Source organism: Nomia melanderi, chromosome 10 (genome assembly GCF_051020985.1).
Source record: "Nomia melanderi isolate GNS246 chromosome 10, iyNomMela1, whole genome shotgun sequence".
NCBI lineage: Eukaryota > Metazoa > Arthropoda > Insecta > Hymenoptera > Halictidae > Nomia > Nomia melanderi.
Genome location: NC_135008.1, coordinates 7,366,160 through 7,383,987, shown reverse-complemented (window position 1 = coordinate 7,383,987; position 17,828 = coordinate 7,366,160). Strand labels below are relative to the sequence as shown.

Sequence of the window (17,828 nt, the reverse complement as noted above, 5' to 3'; positions counted from 1 at the left end):
CCATAGTGTCCGTGGCCCCCGTTCCGCCGAGGACTGGCAGAAGGAATGAATTCCAGCGATTCCTCGAGCGAAGCTTTTCCCGGAGCGGTGGCGTGGCCCGGGACCGCAGGAATTTGTCAACTCGGCGGAACGCGTCCGATCGGCCCGGACACCGGGTCTCGTCCGCTCGAAATTGCGGATGGCGGCTGTTCGGAGGGGGGCCCATTCGCTCGTTTCCCCTCGCCCCCCTCTTGGTCCCTCTCGCTCGCACTCTCTCTCTTTCTCTCTCTCGGCGAAGGAAAGAGAGGCAGATCGTGCTGCCGCCTCGTGCGATATCTTCGTATCTGCTCGGAGCGGTGGGACCCCCGGTTTCGCTAATGACGGTCCACACCAATAACCAATAAATACTGGCCCGGTAAAACCGGGCTACCGGACTACGTGCTTATCTCGGCGGAACATCGGCCGCGAGGATTTTCTGCGAGCGGTGCGAGAGGTCCTCGGCTATTAAAACTGGGCCCCTCCCCTATCGGCGCTTTCTTCCTCCCCACTCGGTGCTCGCGTCTCCCTTGGGCCCCCTTCTCTGTCCGTTTCTCTCCCCCCCCCCCCCCCCCTCTCTTCTATCCTCTCTGTAACACTCCGAGTATCCGTCCCTACCTTTTTCTCTCCTCTCTCTCCTTCGGCGACACATTCCTACTCTTTCCGTCCGGCACAAGGGTTTCACGATCGCGAGGAATTTCGTTAGCCACGTTGGGCCCCACATTGAATGCTTTGTGGAGCACTGGGTATAGGTGATGAACTGTGGCTAGCGTTGGCAGAGTTTCGTAGCTGTTCCGTTGTTTTCAATTGCTTTAGCGAGTCGGGCCTGTTGGGCCCTGATAGTCTTGGTTTCTTATGGATCGCTGGGTGTAGGCGATGAACTATGGGCAGCGGAACTAGGCTTTTGTTCGTATTTCTCTCACTGTTTTGGTACGTCGAGTACTGAGTTGGGCCCATTGGGCCTGCTGACTATTTTGTTGGCGGCAGCTGGTAGTCTGAGGGCAAATCCTGCGCGGTTACAGCGTTGAGAAAGACCGTACGCCTTCATCGACGGAGATGCTTCTCGATGACATCAGCCCTGTCCCGCGAAAGAGCGGAGGGACGAAAGAGCGCGGGCATCGCCGGGATGGAAATCGAAAGTGTGACGTGGCGGCCGAGCTACGTAGGTACGCGTCGCATTCCACTGTCGCGGCATGTACGAGCTGGACGAAAATGACCGAAGTTTTCGGCGGGCGTCGTTGACCCTCGCGCAACGGACGCCGGGTCACTTCAACTCTGCGCACTCGAAGATTTTTCAGAAATTTTGCTACGTCAGATCGAGTTGCTTTATGTAGTTACACCCTTTTCTCCCGAATCAAAGGAGTTCTAAACGATCGATCACTTTTGAACGATACTTCAAATTCCTGGGATTTCTTCAACAAATTCTTAGATTTCAGGACATCCTGTACTTCAATCTTTAAAGCCCCACCTATCGGTTATCCCGTTTACTCCGGAAGACTCCAAAAAATCAGGTACACTTTCCTCGAAAATAATATCCCATAAACAACACGTGTCACAGCGATGACGTCCGCAGCGGTCCGAAGGTTTGATCCGCCGATAAGAAACAGGAATATTTCACCGCGCTTCGATAACTTCGATCAAAATTACGTTCACCTCGATCGCTACGCCTAACCCAGTTCCCGGCCAGGTGGTATGCAGTCCTAATAATCGGAATCGTTAGACCACCGGAAAATCCAGTGCTCCGTCGCTCCGAGCGACTTGTCCCGAGAGAGAGACCTCGATCTGTTGCGCGTTTGCATACCGGGTGAGGAAAAAACAGCGGATTGAAATATCGCTCGATACAGCAGGCGCCAATTGAGGCACGTCACACGGCCCGCTAATGGTCGTGATTTATCGGTGCGTGTGCGTGCGTGTGCGCTCGCGCGCGCTAACGACCAAACACCTCGGAGGCGGCCGATCCTGCCGTTCCCCGCGGATTGGCTCCCGTCACAATGTGGCAACGCGCCAGGCGCCCGGGTAACGGCAGTAGTCAACATCAACAATACATTCCTGTAGAGCCAACGGCGCGGCGCAGCGCCATATTCGCGCGTCGTCGATTTCACGCTGTCCGTTATGCGGCCGGACCCCGCCTCTGCTACATTGCAACATTTCACGCGGATCAAAGCCCGTTTCGCGGGGATCCGTTCACGATCACCGGGACACGCGACGCCGAATTTCACAGCCGGTTGCCCGGTGATTCTTCTATGGCGCCGATTAACACGTTCGCCAGCAACGTCACATACTCCGACGAAATTCTTCTCGCCGGGTGTCCCTGTTGGATTCCAGCCCGCTAAATCGAGTACGGTGCTTTCGTACAATTCAGAAGAGGTTCACTTGAACGACGTACAAACAAAGATGAAGATTGAGGGGACAACATGACGGTGTTGCAAGGAGGATCTCTCGGTTTCCGCGCTGTTATATACAGATTCCTATTCTTAACCGCTTAGCTTGAAGTTACGTCTGTTACACGCGACTTCAAGTTCAGGTTGAAAGTTTAAGAAATAGTATTATCGTTGCATCACTATAATTACAGAAATATAGTACATTCGTTGTTTTAGCGAAGCTCGTTTCCTTAGCATTGCGGAATTAACCCTTTGCGGGCGAAGGTTTTTGAAAACGTAGAAAACCTTCGATAGACGAAGCTAAATTATCTATCAATCGCTTAATCGATAGAAGAACAGGAAACTACGTGCCGACCTCTAACTGTTCGAGTAATTAAATCATTTGTCCGCGACGTAGTCTTCCAAATATGAACATTTCATCTCGAAATGTCGACATTCGCCCGCAAAGGGTTAAAGCGATCGTAATGCGCTGTCGTCTGCTCGGATCATCAGACGTTTCATTCATAATTCCGATTGACCACCCGTAACCGTATCAACGAATAGCACGTCGACGTCAACGAGATAACAGCTGAAAACTGACCCCGAACAATTCCAACGTGCACAGAAGGGGACGAGTTATTCGACCGAGCAAAAATGAATTATTCAAACACCTCCAAACCCGAGCAAAATTATCCGACCAAGCAAACACGGATTATTCGACCGAACAATCACGAAACCTTACGATTTTCCCCGAAAACGGATGATTCCTTCAATCCGGAGAATCCACGGGCGGCTAATTATCCCGGATAAATATTTATTCGAAACAATTCGAATAACGTGGAGCATATCTCTCTCTCTCTCTCCCCCTCTCTCCCTCTTATTTTCTATCCCTGTCTCCCTCGCGTCAGTATATGCAAATACCCCGTTTGTCCCGGACTCTCCCGATTTTACCGTGGACTGTACCCGCGGGCGATCCGAGGAAGAAGGACGCGTTCTCTCGCCCGACGGAGCGAGAGGAACGGGCCAAACGGACTGAACGAACGGATGAACGTGGAACAGAAGCGAGGCGCGCTGGGACGTAGCAGCCGCGCGTATACACACACCGGCGGAGCCGGATTAATATTTATGGTTCGTAAAATATGCGGATGGAGCCGACGCGACGGTATAATTTGCTACGATTTGACCGGAGGGTCTAGGTCTAGACGCAACCAAGAAACCCTTCTCGGTTTAATTTTCGGCTACCGAATTTGGAGCGGCTCTTCGTTATTGCCGGTTCCTGTCCTCCCCTTCGAGTTTCTGCCGGGGCCCACTCCCTTTCTCTCGTCCTTCTTCGTCCTTCCCTCGCCCCTAGCCACGCTAGCGGCCCATCCTTCCGTCCTCTGTCCCCTGGGTCCTCACCATCTATTCCGTTCCTTTTTTCTCGTGGCCGGTTGTCCGATGATGTATCGACCACGCCACCGTAGCCTCGAGAGAGAAACGACTCGTGTGTAATCTCTCTGTCTCTTTGTAGGAGTATGCGTTACGCGCGAGCGTGTGTTAGGGACTTCTAATTTCTATTCGCGAGATAGAGAAGGATAGAGAAAGAGAGGGAGAGAGGGGAGAGAGGGAGAGAGAGCGGGTCGCCTAGAGAGATAGGGGGAGAGTGAGAGTCCTTTTGATTGCTAGATTTAAATGGAAACGCCACGGGTCTATCGTTAAGATAGATTGGAAGCCGCGGGTGTGGGTAAGTGAAATTAGGGCCGGATCGATCCTCGCGGCAACATTTCATCCCGGTATAATGAGCGGGGCCCCGCGGTTTGTTTTCATTTTCGAGCTGATTGCCTTTTCGAGCCTGTAATCGTTCAAATGGGATTACTCGGATTCGCTCGTCCCGCAAGGAGCGCTGGCGTTTTTGATCGCGGGAGTCCGTGGAATCGAATATCGCTGGAGTTTAATGAACAGAGAAGGTAGAAAGGAAAATCGAGGTTGAAGAACGTTTTCGGTTGAGAGAAAAATATTCCCGAGTAGACTACTCTAGCAATTTGGCTGCCGTGTCAGCCGAATTCGGGTGACACCATGATTCACATAAACTTTACTTTTCTCGGTGATGAAACGAACAAACTGAATTCTGTTAGATGTGAGATACTAGAAAGATAGTAGAGCAGTCGTTATGAAGAATATTGACTTCTTAGTTTCAGCGTTGTTAAGAAAATTGCTTTGATTGGGAGTTTCGATGAGTGTATACTTTGCAGTCAAAGTGCTAGAGGTGCAGTTCTCCATTCTCAATCCATGTCGTTCAAACCGTGGTTCTGATACCTTAACCCTTGGAGCTTGAACTTTCAAACAATTCTTCTCACGAAAAAGTGAATTGTTCGTAGAAGTCTTAAAAATATTGGATAAAAAAGAAAATCATGTATGAACTTCTCGTTATCCGAGTAACCATGTTACTCGTTCACAGCTGTGGATTTCGGATAAGAAACCTCGAAGACGTTACGGTGGCGTTCAACGGCAAAGCGTGAACTCATTACAGTATCTAATACTTTCGTCTGCAGCATCTTGCCTCGCAGGGAACACAGTTTCCACGGTTACCGTCTAACGCGCCCCGTAAAGGCTCCACGGGAATTAACCTCCGCGGCAATCGAGATTTGGAGTACGCGCAATTACAACGATCGCGCAATAAAACGAGCGATAGTTATTATAATAAAGAGTTATTTATGCTGACAATAACGCGGGACGTTTATGGTTGCCTTTCAAAAGCGGGGTGAAGTGTAAAATCTCTGTCGTTCGTATAATTATGAGCGGGTACTGTATATATTTATCTCGGTAACGCCGACAGCGAAATATTAAAGATATTAAAAAAGTCGTCCCGTCGGGTTTACCGAACCCAACAGATGGTCTCGTTATCGACCGTCGAATCTCCCGGTCTCTCGAGTTTCACGAATCGAACCTGAGTGAGAGAGAGAGAGAGAGAGAGAGAGAGAGAGAGAGAGAGAGAGAGAAGAACGAAAGAGAGAGAGGAAGAGAGAGAGAGAGAGAGAGAGAGAGAGAGAGAGAGAGAGAGAGAGAGAGAGAGAGAGAGAGAGAGAGAGAGAGAGAGAACGAAAGAGAGAGAGGAAGAGAGAGAGAGAGAGAGAGAGAGAGAGAGAGAGAGAGAGAGAGAGAGAGAGAACGATAAAGAATGAGCGAGAGAACAAGACAGAGGAAGAAAGAGGAAGAAAGAGGAAGAAAGAGAGATCCACGAGGATTTAGTCCCGATTCTCGATGGAACGCGTGTAGCTACCGTGCTTGAGGGCGCGTGGGCCGGAACGCGCATGGGCGTATTCACGGTTTGGTGGTTTCGCCCACGTTTGCGGGTTTTTCTTTCGTCGCGGTAGCTTGGCCGCCGAAGTCGGCCGTTCCGTGGATCGCTCCGGGACAGAGAGCTGATCCAAACCTCGCGATGATTTATACACCTGGCTCCGCGGCACGGACGAATCGTTAATCCTTTTTTATCCGCAAGGGTTCGCCTTAAAATACCGGAGATATTCAATCCGTGAATGAAAAGAAGTCGCCTGCGCCTTCGCCTTCTCGTTCTGCCCGAACTACGTTGCGATTTAGTTGATGCGCGTCGTTGGGAGATGATTCCGATGCCTTTAGGGATCGTACAATGTTTATAGTTTCGACTGGTTGCAACGATATCGACGAATAGGAAGTTAGTATCGCGGATGAGACGAGAAAAGATGAAAACCGATCGATCGGGTCTGCATTCCTGTAATCGACGACTGAAATACCGACACTCGAAAATTTATTGGATGCGTACTATGTAGATTACTGATTTAGATTTATACTTGAGATAACTGGTTTATGTACATGTACGTTGTATTTATATATTCAATGTATATCTTACATGTGTCTGATACAACCAATACGTGCTTGACGCGTGAAAGATTCATAAGCCGAAGATCGTAAGTCAGATTTTCATTTTAAGTATTTTAAGATCGTTTCCGTTATTGAAACTTCCGGTTAGTAGTGCGATTATGTTACCATCTTCGTGCTAAACACATTGTACGCCGGCTAAATTTCAGCTACTAGAAACTCAAGCGTCGGTGATTATATTGATACATTTCTGAACATCAATCAAACCGAAATTTCTAATTTACAAAAGAGAATAAGGAATTCGATTTTGTAATTTTACTTTGGATTTGTGTTGTACGTATCATATATTATTAATATAAAACATACATATGATATTACATATCATATTAATATAAAATGTTACATTAATGTAGGGCTAGCAATTAAACGATAGACTAAAGATCCTGCATTATCGCGCTCAATGTGTTAAGATTTACTTCTGCAGCTATTACGCTAATTGCTTCTATCACTTATCATAAAATAGTTTGCCAATGAAGTTACTTCTGATATATTCGACAAGCATTCGTTCTATGTCGAAAATACATTTTATACGATATACGTCTGACGTCACGACGTGAAGAATGAATTACAAACGAAGCATCGTGCTATCGATCGGAGTATTTCTCAAATCGTGATTCACGGGGTGGCATCGCGTTAAGAAAATAAGTTTTGAAAACCTATCGTTGTCCACACGTTGAACTACGATACTCTTCCCTGAATTTTCATTGTAAATTTAAATGAGAAAGAAAGCCGACGCTTTGATTTCAATTCGCCGACAGTGTTTTGAAGAACCGTGTTCGAACAACCATAGTCGTGTTTGCACACCCGCCACAATAGCGACGTCGAGTATTATCGATTCGACGAGAATAATGAGACCGATCGAGTCGCGTTACTTATTGTAGTTCACGAAACATTTCGATTATCATGGCAAATCATTGTTATCGCTACCGTAGACGTCGCTAATAGACGCAAATAGGTCGTTGAAGCGCTCGTTCGCCACTGCGGGACTCATGGAACGCGATGCACTCGAATATTATTCGTAATTGTCATTTGTCGAATCTCGTAAAAGTCCTCAAATTATCTTTCTCGAATTGAAATTATCGATAATTTTGTAATAAATTCAGTTACTAATCAATTGTAAGCTTCAACTGCTCAAAGCAGAATTCGAATTGAACGAAAGTTCAATGGAACGCGAGTTCCTTTCGTTTCGACCTATGACATGATCCAAATACGTTATTAATCTTCTCCTATCGATTATTAATTGCGTTAATTAATCTGTGATTATCTTGTAACTTTCAGGGCTTAGACAGCAGCGGACGTCCGGCCTTCGTCCTCTACTTTCGCGTTCGATACTACGTGGACACGCCGTTGCTCTTAAGGTGAGCACTCACCGTTCTGGATTTTTCACTTGACGTTTGCAACGATAATCTCCGAGTGTACCGGGTTACCGTTTTCCTTAAGAAATCGTGATGTAACAGGGTCAGGTTTATTATACTTCCGTGCACGACACGCAACGGTCAACCATTAATCAAAACTGATCTTATGCGTACCCAATCGAAAATCGGTATTATTCTCTCAGTGCGCAATCCGATATTATGTCAGTCCAGTCTACTTGTTCCTTCGCATTTTTCGATAATTTTACTGCCTCGATTAATGATGAATTCATAGACTGCAAATTTATCTGCATTTGCATGCGAATGAATATGAAAAATCTCCGAAGTACAGTGGCTTCTATAATCTTTCTTAGAGAAATCATTATTCATCGTAATTGAATTTTACTAATTACGTTACTAGAAGTTCGAATTTATATAAATATCTATAGTCTAATAGTATATGTATTTACCCGAATTATCAACAACCTGCCATCTTACGAGTAATTTCTTCATTCCGTTCGCATAAAAGAATTCCGGTGGTGATGCAGAAATGAATCACGCGCGAAGCTTAAGTACGAGCGAACGTACGATAGAATCGAAGGAAATTCGCGATCGAGTCTCGCGGGAGAACGGGCAAAAAACTCCGGTAGCCGTCCCGGTCCCGGCGACTGACAAATTGACAAATTATTCGCTCGGAAAGAGGCTGGCTCCGCGGCGGGAAACTAAATTAACCGAGGACGGACCGGCCATCGGACGGCCGGCCAAATGGATTGCACAATTAATCGGGGTAATTAGCGTTCCGCATTCGAATATCAAATCGCCGAACCAGAGGAGCTCGTTCGATCTCGACTTTTCCTCCTAGTCGCGTTGCAATCACGGAATTTCTCAATTTTCTAGCGAGAATTCAAAAGAATTTCTTGATCTGCATAATTGCAAGAATTACCGAACGCAATGATATTTCTGCACAGTCATCCGGACCTTCAGCCTACTCAGTTCAGAATAAACAACGTTCGATTACACTTCAATAACCTCGCGTTTCAATTTTTCCTAGAGCTGTTCACAACATTCACTCTTAACATCTCCAATATAACGCTACAAATGACAAACTGAATTCATTACAGACATTCAAACTTTCTACATAAACTGATAAATATTTCTCAAAACCTTCGTGTTCAATAAATAACGCCTGCGTTTCATTACACCGTAACGTTGCAAAACCGTGGAATATTAAAGCGCATCATTGTACAAGGTTTACGACCCATTTCAATTTTCATCTGTACAATTATTAGAACCGTAAAGATACTTAAGAACTACTCCGGTAAATTCAATGATACGCGCGGTGCCGATAAAATTCGTTTAAATCCCGTATTCCCGTAATTTCTATGAGGAATCACAAATAAGTCGATCCGACTGCTCGACGGTTTAGTGTTAAAAGGTTAAGAACACGCGATAAGGTTGCGTGCACGGGAGACACCGATGAAATTGACGGCAAAAGGGAGAGACGATTCGAACGGTCGGCCAGCAGGGAGATATCCGAGAGAGGTGACGGGCGAGGCGAGGGACAAGCGATGGGTGGATCATCTACCTTCGAACGAAACGAAATTCTCGACTCCTGTCCGGTAGCTAAGTGCTACCTACTCTTGTAATTATAAATTATTACGTGGCGCGTGATAGATAGACCGTGCGCATTAAATGAAAGCACTCGTCCCGGTAATTATACTGATCCGTAGTTGCTTTCTGATTTCCACCCGAAACCCGTGATTTACATCGGGCCTGGCCGGCTGGCCCGCCGCATTCGCCGCACGTCCACGTCGACGAGGGTTTAATTCGTGAAAGAACCCGCGGCTGGCCAACCGCAGAACGCCTCGCCTCGATCCGTCGTCGAACGCCTCATTTCCCTGCTTCCGTTTTGACGCGGATATTTCGCCGATCACGGTCGAAGTAATAAAATCAAATCGAACAACGGCCCGCGTCGCGAGTACCGTTCGCTGAACGATCCTCGCGCGATTCGAAAGGTATTGTAGGATTTATTTATTAACCCTTTGCACTCGACAATATTCTTCATTAAAAATATTCCTTACTTTCTGACTGAATACTACCGATATTTCTCGCAACTAACACAATTGATGGTCTTCTATAAATTAAGAGACAGAACTATTTTACTTTGATGTTTTATGCGTTGATACGTTACACAAGGTTTGATATTGAATTGAAAATTTTGTAAGTTTGCTGTGTCGAGTCAGACTGTAAGGCGCCCCTCAAGTGCAAAGGGTTAAAAATCCCACGTGTTGCCGTGGTAGGGAATAAAAAAAGAAAAGATACACTCACTTGGTAACAATAACAAAAATTTGAAGAACACTGTATTTCGATATAACTCGCTGACTCGCTAAAAAAGAAAACACACCGCTCGCTCACTCGCTCGGGGTTACTCGCCAACTGTCCCGCGTTTTCTCTGTCCTCCGTCCTCGTTGTCTTTCCCTTTTCTTCCATCCCTTTTTACACTCGGTCGCTCACTCACTCACTTATTCGTTACCCTTAACCACGCAAAATTCCTAGGCACTCGACCCAGGTCACCCGGAAACGTCCACTCTGTCCCAAACGCTCTTCATTCACGCTACACGTTTTTCCAAACCGTTCTGCAGGCGTACGTCCTCATCCGTTCAGTGATTTACAGCATCCGCTCTGACTCATTCTAACTTTTGCTCATCTGGAAAAACCCCACAGTATTTTTCGTTAATATTTTCAATCGAACGACGTTGATGGAATCGCAGTTCATCGATGAAGTAAATGGAACGCGCTGTGAGGCGTAATAAAATTTGGGCTACGAGAGGTCAGAAATCGGGGATGTAAACGTAGAAAAGTGGTTCTTGTAATGAAAGTTTCAATTTAACCCTTTGCGGACGAACGTCAACATTTTGCCGACATCAAATTTTCATTTTTGAAATACTATTATTTCTATTATTACTCTATTATTTAACCATTCGAAGTGTAACTTGGCAGAATCCGTAGGTTTTGTATACTTTAACCCTTTGCGGACGGATGTCGGCATTTCGGTGAGGTGAAATGTTCAGATTTCGTGGAAATCGTGGAAAAATGATCTAATTAGTCGAATAGTAAGAGATCACCACGTAGTTTAGTCTTTCTTTCTATTAATTAAGCAATCGATATATAATTCAGCTTCATATGTTGAAGGTTTGTATGTTTTGAAGAATCTTCGTCCGCAAAGGGTTAAAGAACCTGCGTCCGAAAAGGGTTAATTAAGTCTTCCGAAGGTAGTCTTTGTAAGTAAAATTTTGAATAGAGGAACACCGAGCGCGAATAAATAAATGAGACCGTTTTTACAAGCGTATCGATCTCAGTGTTAGCGAACGACGAATAATATACGTGGAATCGTTCCATTGAACAGTTTGACGGTAAACGTAATTTCAGTGAACACGCGTTCGTTAAAATTTTAAAGGAAATCTGTTTCATTTGGACGAGTATTTGAATATTTCCAAATAAACCCGCACGATGAAGCTCGGAGCACGCAGGAATCCGTTCCCGGCGCGTGCTTTCGTAATCCCCGCGTGTTGTTCCGTAGATTTATGGGGCTGGTTTCCATCACTATGCGCGGTGCGTTACGCGAACTGTAGCAAACGTGACTTTTTCAAATTCCCGTGGCCTCGACAGGTACGCGTATATCATTACGCGTAAGTTGCATGACAGTGCGCCTTTCGAAGCGGGGCCCATCGGAGCACGCTCGGCTCACTGAAATCTGTTACTCCGTAAGTCATCTCCGGTGTGCTCGTGACCTCCTCTTGCGTTCGTCTCTTTCCAATATACCTAATTCCTCTTCGGCAAGCACCCGAAGCTATCCTTCCGCGTATTCTAGAAAAAAGAGACATTCAAAGCGTGGCGAACAAACCACGACTTTCCGTTCAAAGGACGCTAAACAATGATTGCAATTAATTCTCGAACAATGGACTCTATACCCATTCCAAATCCCCCTATCTTCTTTTACTGCGATATTGATTAGAAAAGCTCCACGAATCAAAATGTCCATAAAAATGTTCATTAACACTAAAGCTACCGGACGAGTAGATTTATTCAAAAACCAGACGTTCCTCTGAGAAATCATTAAGGAAATCGATTCAGCAACGCGGGAACTGAATTCTAAGCCAATTAAAGTCCCAATAGATACACTCTCGAAGTTTCTATAGAGGAATCTCGTAAAATCAGTTTAACTGCTCGGTAGTTCCAGCGTTAAGAACCGATCGATCTTTCGTTTCATTGAAGATCGAACGACGCCTGGTTAACACGTTCGATAGACACTTTTCCTCGCGTGTCAGGAATCTCCAGCATTCCTTTCTCCTTGAATATTTGTGGACTGGAACACGCGAGACCTAACGTGGCGGCCGTACGAAAATAAAAAAGCACGGAAGATTTCCTCTCGCGGGGAAAGACAGCGTCGCTTGCGATGAATCGAGAGAACGAGACGATGTAACGGTCCCGATTGTTTCAGCGATGAGACGACGCGTCACCACTATTACCTGCAGCTCCGGGACAATGTCGTCCGGCATGGCGGCGGGGTGGAGAGCCTCCACCCGCACCATCCCCTGCACGAACCGTCGATCGTTACGCCTCTGCTCACGCTCGCGGGCCTTGCCCTACAAGCCGATCTCGGGGACTACTCCGAGGAACGGCACAGGCCACACGCAGGATCTGTCGGATATTGCAAACCCACGGATTACCTTCCGCCTCACGTAAGTCCTTAATTTAATACCGAACACTATGACCGCGCCAGTGTAAAGGACCCCGTGCACGCTGAAACACGCGGCGGTGCAGGCGTCGCGACGTGCGATGGGTTTCAGTCTTTTCCACTTTTTCTTCGCGTGCAACACCTATCGTGAAGCTTTGTAAGACTCAAACCCATCGGTTGTCGCGATGCCTGCAAGTTTGAACGTGTACGGGGGCCTTTACGCACGTCATAAATGGCGACCACCGTCGGGGATATCCGGCAAACGGATTTGTACCCATCTAAGTGTACTTCTCTATCTATTCTTCTATTCATTCATTGACAAGAGCCTGCGATAAGATAAGATACACTATTGTCACGCGGAAGTATAGAAAAAAGGAGACAAAGATAACGTAGCGGCGAAACAAGAATAGGGGGTTGAGGAATAATTTGAGTTAAATTAACCCCTTGCCCTATGATTTCTTCCTGAACTGGGATCGATCTTCGTTATTGATGATTTATTGAAACTAAAACTCCAGTTTTAGTCTATGTCAACGCTCTAAGGTATAATCATTGATAACAGAGGAATATTATGCAATTTGCCCTCGAACAAACTGAATAATATTTATGTCTGTCAAATTCTGTTTGAAATCTTCACCGCGAGTCTGACACGATAGGGCAAGGAGTTAAGGGTTAATGTGTATCTGAATTATTAATGAATCGAGCTTTATTTTTCGGCCAACTTCTCGCTGAATCCAAGCTTGAGAAGCGATCAACGATTGACGCGATAAGACGGTAGTAATGATCGAGAGAGATAAAACTTATCGTGGGAAGGTGGCGCTTGGGAGATTACGTTCCGTTGCATATCAGTTCATCGGGGCGCAGTGTTTAAGTATTCTCCTTCGATCTTGTTCCGGATAAATCACGTTCGCGTGACGCCAGTCTATCGATCATGGCCGACCCGTGCGGGCGAAACGTTGAGAAACATCTAATATTTAAAAACTACAAGGAAACCATACGTTCCCTCGGTACCTGGCATCACGATAACCGGATAGACTCATTCAATCGTTAATCAAACGGGAAAAGAAAAACGTCCTCCCTATCGAAGCGTGGTACTTTAACGAATGAAATGAATTACTGGAAAACGGCGCGATCGCGTTTCTCCGTTACACTGCGAGTGAAAGAAGTTCAGTTTATTTATGTGTTCTCCTTTCGATTCTTCATTTTTATTTTCTTATTGCCTGCTTAGGAATCGAGAAATATAGCGGTCGAGTTTAGAATCTTTTCATGTAACAATGGAAAAACGTATTCTGCGCTGGAACGAAAGCACGGTCGCTGCAATGCGTACTGGCAGATGACTCGATGTCCTTTCAATTTACAGTTTTATAGTTATCATTGGTTACGTATAACCGTACTGACGAGTAGTAAATTAGCGAAAGTGCCAAGAATTAGGAAATAAAACCAACAGGAAGCTGAATGTGAAAAGGTGGAGACTTTGATCGGTCGGAACCCTTCAGTCTAGTCATCGAGTGATCTAGCAGTACCAGGGACCGGCCACGCGATCGGTTCGAGCAGTCTGTTGAACGCAAAAATCCTGCGCCCGGATATCCTCCCTATAGACTGTAAATCACGGTTGTCGCCTCGGTGTCCCGAGATATTCAGTCCCGCGGAATGTAGACCTATTCCCGTTGGTGGTGCTGCTTTGATCGTAAAGTTCCGCCGGTAGCTAGGGACAGTCCGCAGCGTGTTGCATAAGCGGAGCCCGTTAAGGAGAAGTTTACAGTTGAGGCAACGCGACGCGACTTCGCGCGATTAACCCCTTAACTGTCGAATTAAATTGCGGAAATCGTTCCTGCGGTGCTCAATTTTTTTACCAGATAATACGAAGTAGAATATAAAAGTAAAGAAAAGCTTCAGGAATACTTGGTGTTCCTTTACACGTTCCGTGCCAGACCGTTTTTTGAAGACTTTCCGTTCGAGCCGGAAATTGTATTGTCTTGTTTCTGGAGTATACCTTACGATGATTAAAATAATGCAAAAATCATAACTATCAAGGAAAGGGTGTGTAGCTTAAGATGCATAACACAACAAAGCAATAAATTTATTTTTCTAGGAATTAGTTTAACAAATACCTGGCTGAACATTACCGAGCGAGTCGCATCCTCGCACATAATATTTTTGTATGATGTCTATATTAGTTTCAAATAAAACATTTCAGTTGAAATATATTTAATATTATATTTATGTGACAAGTTTGTATATAATCTCAGGAAGGGATGTTACGGTGAACTTTGTTGAAACACGGCAAACATAAATGTGGTTTATCCAACACAACTATTACAGAATGTTTCAACTTTCACAGTACAGTTTCTTGCCGATTGGGAACCGAATTGTTTAACGTTAAAACAAATCGCAGTAAAAAAATGACTACCACGCCGCGTGGGACGTATACGCCCCACGATCAAATAACGCCGCGGCAATAGTATTAAGATGCCCATAATTGACTGCGTAATACATTTTTAATAAATTCTTCATTTTACAATGACAATACCCAATGGCTTGAACGGAGAGTACAGCGTGGGGCTCGTACGCCCCACGCGGCGCCGAACGTGTTAACATATGTACATAATAGTATCAACCCTCTGCACTCGAGAAACGCCTTTTATTCGTCATCTGATTTAACTCAACGAAATTATAAAATTTGAAATTCAATATTAAATTTTCTATAATCTACCAGCACATGGAACATCGAAATAAAATAGTTTCGTCGCTCGATTTATGCAAGGTATTTCATTATATTAATTGTAAATAATACCATTGATATTTCCTCAGGAAATAAGGAATATTTATTGCGAAAAATATTCTCGAGTACAAAGGTTTAACATAGATCAAGCGCTGTCGCGCTGCTTGTCTGTTCTCGACACGGCTTTTTTCGACCGTGTTTTTCTAAAAACCTCTGGTACTCGAACGGTTAAAAATGCCGAGTGAGACTCGACGTAGTAGCAAGGGGTTAAGGGGTTAAATGTAATCGATGATCCTTGTGTTGCACGGGTACAGATGTGCCTCGAGTCGAATGTGCTCGCCGTGCTCGCGGCCCAGCACAGGGACAACCAGGGCCTGTCCAGGGAGGAGGCTGAGCTGCAGTACATCCGGGAGGCGGTGCTGCTGGAGGCGCCGCTCAACGCTCACCTCTATCGGCTCAGGAGAAGCAAGAACGAGGCCGGACCAGGTCGCATACTCCTCGCGATATGCGCTCGCGGAGTGCGAGTATACGCCGAGGAGGAGACGCCGCGTGTCTTCGCCTGGAACAACATTGGCAAACTCTGCTTCGACGTTAGTACCCTATTGCCTCTCGTCTTCCATCAGTTGGAGAAGGTCTCTTCGTTAGTTCGTTACGTTCGCTGCCAGCGACACGTATTTGTGACGGCCGTAATCCTATCGTAGGATTTTCAATGTGTACGCTGTGTAGAAGAGGTGTAATGAGCAATACTCTCTGGGTTTTAATACACTTTTAACCGTTTGCGGACGAAGATTCTTTGAAATATACAAAATATTCAGCAGATGAAGCTAAATTATATATGAATTACTTAAGTCATAGGAAAAACAAAAACTACGTCCTGATCTCTTGGTGTTTCAGTAATTAAATTATTTGTTTATGACTTAATCTTCGAAACATGAAAACTTCATCTCACCGAAATGTCGACATTCGTTCGCAAAGGATTAATACCCTTGACTCCTCCAACGCTCGTCTCCGACTGCCCCTCCTTGCTGCCTTCACGCATCTTATTTCATTCCCAATTATTCTATCTTTCTCTTGCACCCACCCTCTCGTTCACGCAGTCCTTAACCAGTTAACTGTGTTTGACGTTATGGAGAAGTTGCAGGATTTTGTGTCATGACGAGTATACTCGTGATGGTTAAAGGTAGTGACCATTGGCTATTTAAATTGTAATTTCTGTGAAAAGCCAATGGTCACTACTTTTTACCATGACGAGTATTCTCGTCATGACACAAAATCCTACAACTTCTCCATGACGAGTATACTCGTCAAACACAAGATCGTTAACCCTTTGAACTCTGTAGGCCCCAATATTACACCAGGAATAATATTAGATATTTTAATGAATCTTAAAGAAACTACCCTACGATTATTCGATTTTTCACACATCCAAATTTTCCACTAAGAAGGAAAATAAAAGATCTAAGAAATGTTATAGCATTTTTCATTTTCGCTAGGGATACCATAAAAATTAGTTGCAGTTGCTGATAGATTACAAAACCATCTGGAGTGCTAAGGGTTAACGTTCGATCCCAAAACACTCGTCATTCGTAGCTCGATCTCTCAAGCTCTGTCACTCGGTCCTAAACATTCTCCTCAGTCACCCGATCCCTATCGCTCGGTCATAAACACTTTTCATTTGCACCCTGATCTCTCGCATGCCCCTACACTCCTGTCACTTGGTTATAAATATTCTTCATTCACACTTTAATCTCTCGCATACCCTACACTATATTTTACACAATGAAAATGAAGTTAACCCTATGAAAATTGTTATTAGAAATTACAAACCACGTTATATTTAGGAACCCAATGACTCGTTTCAGTTTCATTTTTCAAATATTTTGTTTAGATTTATTGGACTGAAGAAAATATAATTGAGGAGACCAAAGCGAAATAAGCGCCGGTAGCGAACGTATTGACCCATTTGCTGTGCATGAAAGAGAAATATATTAGTGTTAAATTCTTTCCTTTCTTATTGTGCTTGAGTGGTTAACGTGTAGACGTAAATCTATAGGGAACAAGGGAAATCTCTGTAAGGATATAGAAACGTTACATAAAATGATGAAACTATATAAAACTGTGCAAAGTAATTAATCTACGCAGGTTGTAGCATGATATTATAATAGTGTAGCAAATATTGAGACTAATGTAATAATAGAACGGTAATATTGATTGGCTATTCATTAACAATCTAGACTAAGAGGGTGTACACGTTGATGAGCAAGTGGGTTGAACCTTCAGGTACACTGTTCGATAAGAATAATCTTGGGAGAGAGCATCCCTCCAGTTTTCTACTCTCGCGTGTAATTCAAATCCCCGTTGATTCGATGAATTTCTATAACGCAGCGCAAGAAGTTCGAGATACGCGCCGTCGATCAGCCGGACAAGCTCACTCTCTACAGCGGATGCGATGACAAAAGCAAGCTCCTGCTTGGCCTCTGCCGGGATACTCATCAGTTCTCCATGGCCATAGCGCCCAGAGTAAACGAGGCGAAGAGGCGCGAAGAGGAAGGTGAGAGTTATTTCCCCCTGTGAATCAGAATTGCCAACTCCAGTCCGCGGATCTGTCAAACTTCTCTTTTCGTTCCCTTCTGGAATCCCACTGGTTGGACCGCTTTGAAAGCATCGATTCGTCAGCATCGACGGAGAAGTACTTTTACCGCTACATTCCGAAGAAGACATTGAAGTCGTGAATTCCGAACACTCCACTT

At 45.0% G+C, this 17,828-nt stretch overlaps 1 protein-coding gene across 5 annotated transcripts in view; it reads left to right on the top strand.

Moving 5' to 3' along the window:
- The window catches only part of LOC116429692 (protein expanded), a 120,445-nt gene that overhangs the window by 95,111 nt on the left and 7,506 nt on the right, over positions 1-17,828 (top strand). For all 5 annotated transcript variants that reach the window (XM_076371449.1, XM_076371452.1, XM_076371451.1 and 2 more), the window contains 4 exons: positions 7,548-7,627; positions 12,123-12,363; positions 15,393-15,668; positions 17,464-17,629. In XM_076371449.1, coding sequence (XP_076227564.1) covers positions 7,548-7,627; positions 12,123-12,363; positions 15,393-15,668; positions 17,464-17,629 — 763 coding nt within the window. The remainder of the gene's footprint in view (positions 1-7,547; positions 7,628-12,122; positions 12,364-15,392; positions 15,669-17,463; positions 17,630-17,828) is intronic.